At 35.1% G+C, this 10,908-nt stretch overlaps 1 protein-coding gene across 2 annotated transcripts; it reads left to right on the top strand.

Moving 5' to 3' along the window:
• Positions 1-3,239: 3,239 nt before the first annotated feature.
• Positions 3,240-5,632, top strand: LOC140818461 (protein ALP1-like). 2 transcript variants are annotated; one of them, XM_073178416.1, is made up of 2 exons: positions 3,240-4,703; positions 5,406-5,632. In XM_073178416.1, exons 1-2 carry the CDS (start codon positions 3,400-3,402, stop codon positions 5,422-5,424), a joined length of 1,323 nt encoding a protein of 440 aa, XP_073034517.1. In that variant the 5' UTR covers positions 3,240-3,399; the 3' UTR covers positions 5,425-5,632. The 2 variants fall into 2 exon arrangements, with proteins under 2 accessions (XP_073034517.1, XP_073034516.1); XM_073178415.1 differs by lacking the exon at positions 5,406-5,632 and adding an exon at positions 5,111-5,398.
• The last annotated feature ends 5,276 nt before the right edge of the window (positions 5,633-10,908 follow it).

Below are 10,908 nucleotides of genomic sequence, written 5' to 3'. Positions count from 1 at the left end.
AATTTAAACATATAATAACAAAATCTACCTCGTATAATAATTAAATTTTGAAAATTTAATTGTAACAAAATAAAATATATTTACTAAATAAAATAAACAATTATTTAAAAAATAAAAAATGTTCAAAATAAATATTAAATTATGAAAATTTATGATATAAATATATAATAAATATTTTCAGACATATAATATATAAGAATGTAGGTAATATTTATTAATTATATTTTAAAAAATAAATAAAATTTTCGGGTCAACAACTCAACCCAATCATTTTTTTCAGGTCAGTTATCGGGTTCAACCCGATCTAACCCGAACCAAAACCCTAAACTCGAAACTGGTTTTTTCCGAGTGGAACGATGTTGAGTTAATGGGTCGTATCTGATTTTGACACCCCTACATTTAAATATAATTTCCAACTCTAATCATTTCATTTCTTACATTTTAATGCACATTTTGACATAATCAAATTTATAAATGTATGAAATAGCTGAGCGAGTTGGAAAGAGATGGGGTCGACCCATCGCGACAGTTGAGAATGATACAACTCAAATTTTATTAAATTTAAACTTTGGTTTATTGATTTAGTTATTGTATGATTGGAAAGTAAATTGCTAAATAGTTTTCCATTACCAAACGAATACGTTTGTAAAAAGAATTTCAATTTGAAATGAATATAGATTCTCTCTTATTTGCTAATGATTTTTTTCTCTAACTATTTTTTTAGAACTTTTAAACATAAAATTGGTACGTTTTTGTTTGATACACTTGTTAGGATGTTCTATTAAACTTATTTAAAATAACTTTTAAATTTATATATCTTATAATATGTTTTACGACTTTATAATTTTTATATTCTTATTTAAAATAAGATGTTAAATTGTTTTGATAAAATAATATATATATATATATATATATATATATATATATATTATTTTATCAAAACAATTTAACATCTTATTTTAAATAAGAATATAAAAATTATAAAGTCGTAAAACATATTATAAGATATATAAATTTATATATATATATATATATACCTTCTTTTGTAAGCCAACTATTCATATGTGCTCTTTTATCTTTCGTGGCCTTTTATTTTCTAAATTAATTAAAGTTTGTACCGTCTTTCCAATACTACGTAACATTAATTTTTTTTTTTAAAAAAACTAATGTTTTAAAAAAACAATTATAAAAAAAAAATCGACAATTTATTTACAAATACCCTTAATTTTTATATTAGTCAGTTACTATTTACTAATTGTATTTTGCTTTTTATTACATCAGTCCATTGTCATTTTTTCAATAAATCAATTAATCAAACAATATTCTAATTTAGCTCAGTTATGATAAGGTTAGCCCAAATCAAAATTGGTAGACATCAGGTTTGGTCCAATTTTGTTCATTTTAATGCATGGAAAAAAAATAGAATAAATTGAATTTATCAAAATAAATAATCATTTTCTAAAATAATCAACAAATAATAATATATTAAAATTTGAAAAATGAAATTTTATATAAAAAAAGTTGGGAATTTATTTTTTTAAAAACATTTAACCATTTATGTGATAAATCTTGTAGTAGGCGAGACATATAGTAAAATTCTGAACCATCCATGAGTGCAGGCTATACAAAAGGAATATGTCTCTTGTAAGATGGTCTCACGAATCTTTATCGTGAGATGGGTCAATCTTACTGATATTCACAATAAAAAGTAATATATTTAGCATAAAAAGTAATATTTTTTTATGTATGACCCAAAACTTGTGAAGAATCTAAAATATTAGCATAGAACAAGAAACAAGACATGAAATGATAGTTCTTCATTCTGTACAACAGGAGGAAAAAAAAAGGATGGATTTTTAGAAAGATTATTTTTACACCAACTTTTTAACAGTGTTACTCTAAAATGTCTTAAAAAATTGTTAATTCTGTAACGATTCATGTGTGTCCAGAGGCATGAATAAAAGAGTTGAACTATGTGCTTCTAGTACAAGTTCAACACCCATATTCGGAAAATGATTTGGATAAAAACTTGTGTGAAACAGTCACACGGATTATATTTTGTGAGACAGATCTCTTATTTGGGTCATCCATGAAAAAAATATTACTTTTTACGCTAAGATTATTACCTTTTATTATGAATATCGGTAGGATTGACCCGTCTCACAGATAAATATTTATGAGACCGTCTCACAAGAGACCTACTCAATAATTTGAGCTAGTTCTGCGAGACAACTACCCAAATAAGTTGAATTACTCGAGTGGGTTCGACACACATATATATGTTTTATAACCCGAGTGTGTTTTTTATTCTATTTCAATATTATTAAATTATATAAGTTTTTGATATTTTTATGAAAGTTGATATATATGTTGACGATTGAATGACTAATATTTGACCACGTTATTTGAGAAAAATATCATAAAATAATCTAAATTTGTTAAAATAAAAAAATTAGTTAAAATCTATATTTTATCCTTTATATTTAACCCATTTATTTCACTTCTTTACCCTATTTCATTTGTTTTACACTCAATTCTTTTCTTATTTCTTGTCGATTAAAAGTTGTGGATATAACCAGTGTTCTAAAAAGCGGTAGACGGTAGACAGACGATCACTTACCGCCTAGCGCCTAGGCGTTTAGGCGGGGCCTAGGCGGTCGCCTAGACGGTTTTTTTTTAAAGCCCAAAAATCTTGTGATTTTCTATGCAATAATAAATTAATAATATTTAGTATATAGATATTAATACGTTTTTATATATTACTATTATTGGTCCATCACTCTCATATGTTTGCTACAACCTTCGTATCATCCATGATACTTCAACATTTTTCCGACAAAATATATAGATATTAAGTCTAAATATCTATTTCTTCTTGTTCATCTCCATATTTTTCCAACACTTTTTCTGTATCAGATTCAAACTCAAAATCCATGGCGTCTTCCTCTTCTTACATTAAATTGTAAGCTCTGTCGCTGTTGCTCTTTTTGTTTCATCCCTAATGGTGGTGCTTCTCATTCCTCTCTTAAGCCCATTTGAAAACATTGAACATTGGATAAAAAGTAAGATTTTAAAGGTCCAATTTTTTTTTTTAAAAAAACAAATCCGCCTAGGCGCTATCCGCCCAGGCAGCGACCATCCCGCCCAGGCGGCCGCTTAATGTGACGGCGCCCAGCCAAAAATCGAGGCGGTGGGCGGTTTTTTAGAACACTGGATATAACATTTTATTTCATTATCGGTAATGAATTAAATATTAAAAATGTTCATTGGAATATTTTCGGTATTATGATTAAATAATAATCACCGATTGCAGCGATTAAATAATTCCGGCAGCTGCGAACTGCGGGCTCGCCGTTCACCCACCACTCAGAATCCCATCAACACCGCGCCGTAACAAGAATGGCTACCTCCGGAGGAGGTACATCGAGAACCACCAAGAGATGCCGGAAAAGGAAATACAAGAAGATAGCCGAATCCAAGACTAAGTTCATCAAACCCGAAATCACCGACCGTAAACACCTCTCCGATGTCATTCCTCTCCTGAGCTCCGCCACCTCCGCCGCGCACTCCTTCCTTCTCCGGAACGATCTCCATCTCCTTCCCTCTCAATCCCTTTCCTTGGAATCCCTCCTCTCCTCCACCTCCCGCTCTCTTAGCCATCTACTCTCCCTCATCTCCCTTCCCATACCTTCCACTGCCCCGCTCCCACAGCCTCAAACCAATTGGTTCGACCGATTCCTAACTTCTTCTCCTGATTGCGACCCCAGATGGGTTCATTTCTTTAACCTTTCCGGGTCTTCTTTCACTCTCCTGCTGCGCCTCCTTACAGCCTCTTTGACCTCATCTCTTCATCCCTTACCTCCCAATGTCGCCCTAGCTGCAACACTTTTTCGATTGTCTCACGCTGCATCGTTCTCCGCAGTCGCGCGCCGGTTCGGTCTTGACTCTTCTACTGCATGTCGAGCGTTTTACTCCGTCTGCAAGGCCATTGTGGAGAATCTTGGCCATTTGTTTGAACTCAGCTCTGATATCAATCGAATTATTGTTGGGTTTGGCTGGATTTCTTTGCCTAACTGTTGTGGTGTTATGGGGATTGAGAAGTTTGAGTTAGAAGGCCCTTCTGTTGGTGAAAATGGTTTTTTATTAGTTCAGGCTTTGGTGGACTCTGAAGGTAGATTCTTGGATGTATCTGCTGGCTGGCCTGGTTGCAAGAAACCAGAAGATGTGCTGAAAAGTACGAAGCTCTTTTCAGGGGTTGAATGCTCCAAAGAGTACTTACATGGACCGTCTTTGGAATTAAGTACTGGCAATTCGATCCCACAGTATATTTTGGGTGACTCGTTCTATCCTCTTTTACCTTGGCTTTTGACTCCCTTTAACAAGACGAATGGAGAATTGTCTTCTTCAGAGCAAGCCTTTAATGAGGTGCATTGCAGAGGGATGGAGTTCATTAGAGTGGCTTTTGGTAAGGTCAAAAAAAGATGGAAGCTTGTGGGGGGTAAATGGAAAGGACAGTGTTTTGAAGCTTTTCCCTTTGTTATTGTTGCATGCTGTTTACTGCACAATTTTCTCATCAAGTGCAGTGAGAGAATGTCTGAGGAGAATGTAGAAATTTCTAGGGACAGAGAGTTTCCGTTGTTTGATGGACTGGATGATGATTGTGCAAAAAGAAATAGAGACGCACTCGCTTTACACTTGAGCGGGTGAGTTTCAGATGATAAATGTTGTAGAATCTTTAATGAATGTAGTGGTAATGTTCTTAATTTGAATGAGTCTCGGTTTCAATAGCATTTCCAGTTTGGCTTCTGTATTTTATCCCTTTGTCTTTGATCATTGCTCGTTCCAACTTCGTGATATGAGAATCGGAAAATTTACCTTCTCACGGCGCTATCATTCCTTAGTAAAGGGAGTTTGCTGAAGGAGGTGAATTTTGAATAGACAGGTGACTCTGTTATCTTTTAGTAGATTATTCAGTTCAAATTGGAACTTGAGACAAATACTTTCAGCGTGGCTATGTGACTGAGTTGTCCTAAGGATGAAAACCCAAACTTATCATTAATAGCAAAAAATTTACTGATTGACCACATGTGCAATGTTGGTTTCTCATCAGGGTTTGTGTGGAAAATTGTGTTCAATCATGACCGAAAGATAATGTTATACACTCGAAGAGAACATTGTCAGTCTGCTGGATGTCATCCTTCTTGCATTTTGTTGGATTAATGTTCGTTTGCAATGGCAACCCCCTTTTGTTGATCGGATATCTACCAAGTAACTGATTACCCATGATATGCAAGCACTTTCAGTTTCTTTTATTTGAGAGTTGAGACTGCTACTTAAATCTTGAGCTAGATTCAGTCCAGTGATTTTAACCATACAAGTTCTCGTGGTTTATTACCAATGAACAGGTCGAGAGAAAGGTCGTGATCTGATGTAAGAAATCTTCACTTGTGTGTTCGAGGCTTTCCGAGAACGCGTCGTCATTTGTGTCTTCAAGGCTATTTTCATCGAAATCTAGTTCTTATGAAACAGATGATTATGATACAGAAATTCCATTTTATCTTTCCTTTCTTTGGTGACATGTTTCCACTTGCTATTAATTTCAATCAGTCGTTTGCAGATGCAGATATCTATATCTAAATTTGTTCTAATATTAAGCCATCTCTCTTTCAAAATGATTGCCTTTCTAGTAAAAAGATGTTATCCTTGAAGTGTGGAGATCCATTTTCATGTTAAACCATAGAAATTACTTCCATCACCTGCCTCAATAGGTATAGTTCTCATGTGAAGCTCGAGTAATGGTACCCGTTAGCTTGTTTCTTTATCACAACAAAGACATTCCATGTTAGATGGCCTGAAGGGGGGTGCATAGATCCGGGCCCTGCAAATTAGTCTGTTTACTCCAGGTAACAAAGAAGTTCAATGAGTTTTGAGAAAGAATGGGCATGCAAGTTAAAGAGCGGAACAATGGTGTTTTGAAAATAAAATCTCACATAAGCTAGGAATTCAGATTTGGATGGTGATGGCTTTGCTTTACTTTCTCTGCTTGAGCTCTAATTATTTTACCCATCCATCTCAATATTATGCTTTGCTTTACTTTCTCTGCTTGATATATTTAGGTTAGTACAAGACATGGAAACTGGTCGAGTTCTTTTCCAATGATCCAGAGTTGATTTGAACAGAACATGTCCATAGGTGTGAGGGTCCGTTATGCTAATCACGATTTATTAATATGCGATGATGATTAATTAGTATACAGCAGAAATGTGAGTTAAAAATTTGTTTTTGGCCTATAAAATTTCGGCATGACAAGGTATCAGATCCAGTTTGTGTGGACGACGCTAAGTGTGACGCGTTTTAAAGTCGTGCAGGTCATAGACCAAAGTGGACAATATAACAAGTGGATTGGACCGTTACTATAAGTGTAATAACTAAAATAAATTTGCATAATCTTGTACGAGGTTATTTTTTCAACTCATGGACACCATGGAGCTACATGACATCTATGTTCAGGCAAAACAAAAAGAAAATCCCATCATAAAATAACATATATCATCATATTAAACTGTTAAAACCCTCAAAAAAGCTTGTTTTTAAATAATATTTTAATTTAAAATAAATGTCGATTACAAAGTAAAACAAAAGATTTAGTTGAGTTACACCCCCACCAAAATTTGAGGGGTCGAAGCAGTTGGGGAATAAATGAAATTAATTGCACAAATATAGTTGGACTTCTTATTCCAATCCACTTTTTAAGGAATTTAATACAATGTAAGAATAAAAAAAATAATATAATATTATCCTCTCTCGTATTTTTATGTAGTAAAAGTTGCCCATTTCAGAAAGTGGTATCCGCAGACCAAATATTGAGGCAAACTTCCATAATTTAATGAGATTCAATGCAATTTTAGTTGGTCTATTAAAATTCACACCAAACAATTAGGCCCGCATTAAAACCCATCGATCTATTCGTTATAACAAGAAAATAAATAGTCATTGAAGTATATATTTCAAAAGGACAAATTGCCCATGATCCTTCCAACCACCTTTTTCCATTCCATAAAGTGAGAAGATAAAAGAAATTTAAGTAGTCATCTGTATCATCATACCCACCACATTCATGTATATAGTTCCAAGCACTTTTCCACCCTAAAAAACCTGAATTTTGTCAAAAGCTTAGTTAAATTCACATCGGTATCACGATTCTAAACTTCGAACACAATAACTTTTGTGTGACGAATCTATAACTTTACTCAACTCATGGAAAAATATTATTTTTTTACCGCAGTTTTTCATGATACTTATGGCTGACTAGACTCGTCTCACATTTATAAATCCATAAGACTGTATTACAAAAAGATTAGGTCTCTTATGAGACGGTCTCACAAATCTTTATCTATGAGACATGTCAACCATACCGATATTCACAATAAAAATTATTATTTTTAGCGTAAAAATTAATATTTTTTTATGGATGACCCAAATAAGATATCAGTCTCACGAAATACGACTCGTGAGACCGTTTCACACGAGTTTTTGCTTTACGAAAAACATACTCAACTTCGAAACATATGGTTTCATTCTTGATAGTAATGACTTGGTTGTAATTCGGATTGATGTTAATCGGAATCTACCGTTTTCAATGCTGAAGAGATATATGAAGTTGTTAAACTATCAAACTAATAAAGTGAATTCGAGGAGACTTTTGAGTTGATAAGTCTATTTTAATGACCTCATAAATTTTGAAATCTTTTTAGCACAAGATAAGGGATCGTTCGATGTTACCTGTGGGGGCACTGTCCCACAAGATTTAGATGATCCAGATTTAGCCATATTTGTGATTTAAAAAAAAATAGTGGACCTCATGTACTTGTGGCTCAATCTGGACCTCGGATCTACATATGTGGCATTGCCCCACATGTAGTGTGAAATATTCCAAGATAAGTATATCATCTTGTTATAATCAATTCTTTAATTCACAAAGCAATATTCTTGAGCCTCCCAATTAAAAGCCACTATGTTTCCACTCGTAAACCTTTTTTCCCCATTTCTTCTTGTGTGTGTATATATATATATATATATATATATATATATATATAAGCCTCGAACTTGAACACTAACTAGTTGACAAAATTTAACCCAAAAAGAAAAGGAAAAGGAATCCAGGAAAAAAGTGCAAAATAGTTCAGCTGTAATATCCATGGATTGGCGCTCTTGGTTATCGAAATCAAGCCTTGAACCGACACTAGTGTACGAATATGCTCTAAACTTCACCCGAAACGAGCTTCAAGAAGATGATCTAGCCTACTTCAACCACGAGTTCCTTCAAAGCATCGGCATCAACGTGGCGAAACACCGTCTCGAAATAATAAAGCTCGCTCTAAAGGAGTTGAGAGGGAAGCCAAATGGGATCTCGAGGATCATTTTGGCCATGAAAAATGCTAAGAATCTCTTCACAAGCAACATTGTGAAGTGGGGTTCTCACAAAAACCCGCCGCAGTATCCGGTATCCGGGTTCTCGCCTTATCGAACTCCGTGTAACCGTTCACACCGGAGGATCAACGGCGGAAAGGAGAAGGGAAGAATCCACATGAATATCATGAGATCAGGTCCTTTGGAAAGGAGGGTGCAAGAGAAGTTCTTGGTGACAAGCAAGAGTATGAGTGGATCTGGGCCGATAAATGGCAAGATTCCGGAGAAGCTTTGGTACCCAAATTGGAGCCCAATTGTTACCAGGCCTATGGAGGGAAAAGGGAGAGAGAGAATGAGCTTTATCTGCAGAAGCCCCGCTGTTTCTGGTCCGATAGATAGGTTCGGGCTGAGCCCGAAAGTGAGCCCCTTTAATGCATATGATAACAGTGAGAATCTTGGTGTTGAATATGGGGATCAATCACTATGGTATCTAATGTTTCAAGATATCAAACCAACTTGAAGTGGAACAAAATCTATCAAGAATCCATCAAAGTGTGAGCGATTTACGAGCTTTGGCGCTTGAATGAACTTCAATCAACAACTCATTGTTGTTTTCTCATGTTAGTTTAGTGTTCTATTCCATTTTTTGTTGCTAAGTTTGTTTAAGGTTGTTGCTTCTAAGGATATGTTCTGTGTTATGGTGGTGATATATAGATTTTCCCTATATATCCTCATTTAAGGGCCATATAGAAAAACTTGAAGTTCATGCGACTAAGTTTCTTTAACATTTGCTTCAACTTTGTTTCTTTATGCTGTATACACTTCCCTTCAAGTTCACAATGGCCTTGGCCCTCGATAAAATTGTGTAGGTTGTTTCGTAAAATGGAGATGGATGCGAATTAATTGTTAACACAACGAATCTCGTCGGCCCGCCTTATCTTATATAGACCAAAGCAAGTTTCAGACAGAAAACATGACAGAAATGTGAGGCAGTGGGTTAATCACATTGTTGATATACAAATGTGTAGGATTGAGCAAAAATCTGTTGTCGGAGAACAACTATTAGCGAGCATACAACACATTAACATCACAAGTAAAAGAGACCAATCATATATCTGATGGAACATCTCGACGGGGACCCTCCCCCCATTAAATTATTATCACGTCCGTCCAAGAAGGCCAGTTTGCTAAGAATATGATCTTCATGGGGGACCCCTCCCACACATAGTTGTCATTATGTTTGTCCATGAAGGCCCAGTTTGCTCAGCCACTATACTTTAATCATGGTTTTTAGGCAACTGTCTGCCGAGCCCACGTGTAGTTTCGATCATGAGTTCATATATTCGACCAAACATGGCCCCTACCGAGCTCCTAGGCCTGCCAAGAAACCGAGGAGCCGGGGTTTTAGCGGAGCCAGAAACCTTGTCCTCGACATTCATGCTGTCGTGTATTAGCTGACTTGATAAGATACATTTTCTTGGGAATGGTCTGGTGGGCGTTCATTCTCGTTACATCAACATTGCAGTTCTTTTCACGTTCAATACGCTTAGAGCGAGTATTGACATAAAATTTCTCCCAAGCTAACAATACATGTCCTCGAGAATCTCGAACGACCCCGTGATCCCTGCCACACATGATGAAGCCAGAGTCTCACTTCTCTGACACCATACTCGAGATATACTGACTTACCCCGCACATGATACCATATTTCCTAAAACTACTTCTTTCGAGTACTTTTGGTCTCTTTTACAAACTCATCGACATCGAATTTGAACCAAATATGGAGCTGATTTATTGCAAACTTGCTGCTAATTTATGCACAACATCACTGCGCAAATCATAGCCTTTCAAGTATACTCACTATCATACAAAGCATTACTATTTAATTTTCCCAATACATGATGCCAACCATAACATCCAACAAACAGATAGCTATAATCAGTATTCGCATACAAGGGGGAAATGGTTTTAAACTTCTAGATATGTTGCCAATATTGATGTTTCAGCCGTATTTTTCTGGACACCAACCGAGTAACACCATTTCCAACCTATACCTGTTTTTCTCGCGCCTTCTTCGCTAGCCCCTCGTCTTATTTTCATTTGACAATAGCAGCAAATGATATTATGCTCGTCAAAATGCTGCTTACACAATGTAGTCGAATCAATAATTGGTTCAAAGGGTGTTGATTGTTTAAGTTGATTTATGAACTACACACATTAGAATTAAGTTATGACAAGGTAGAATACATGAACATGGTATTAAATTAATGTTCACCTTCATGGAGATGCAAACAATTAGGAACATGCATGTATTACTTTAGATCCATGCGTGATTAATACACCTATAAACACACATTTTATAGTTATTTTACGATATGAAATTACATTTTCTGCTCCGTTATTCTATCTTTTTCTTGCCATGAATTCATGCTTATTTTTTGAACGTATATTTTATATTTTATATCATATTTTGCTTTTATTTTGTATTTTGTACTTGCT

The sequence above is a fragment of the Primulina eburnea genome, chromosome 17 (assembly GCF_022965805.1).
Source record: "Primulina eburnea isolate SZY01 chromosome 17, ASM2296580v1, whole genome shotgun sequence".
Taxonomy (NCBI): Eukaryota; Viridiplantae; Streptophyta; class Magnoliopsida; order Lamiales; family Gesneriaceae; genus Primulina; species Primulina eburnea.
Note: the sequence above shows the minus strand (reverse complement) of the source record. Positions and strands in the feature narration are given on the sequence as shown.

Coding starts and splice junctions, on each gene's coding strand:
- LOC140818461 (XM_073178415.1), top strand. CDS start 3,400: ATGGCTACCTCCGGAGGAGGTACATCGAGAACCACCAAGAGATGCCGG. Junction 4,704..5,110: donor CTCGCTTTACACTTGAGCGG/GTGAGTTTCAGA, acceptor GTTTCTCATCAG/GGTTTGTGTGGAAAATTGTG.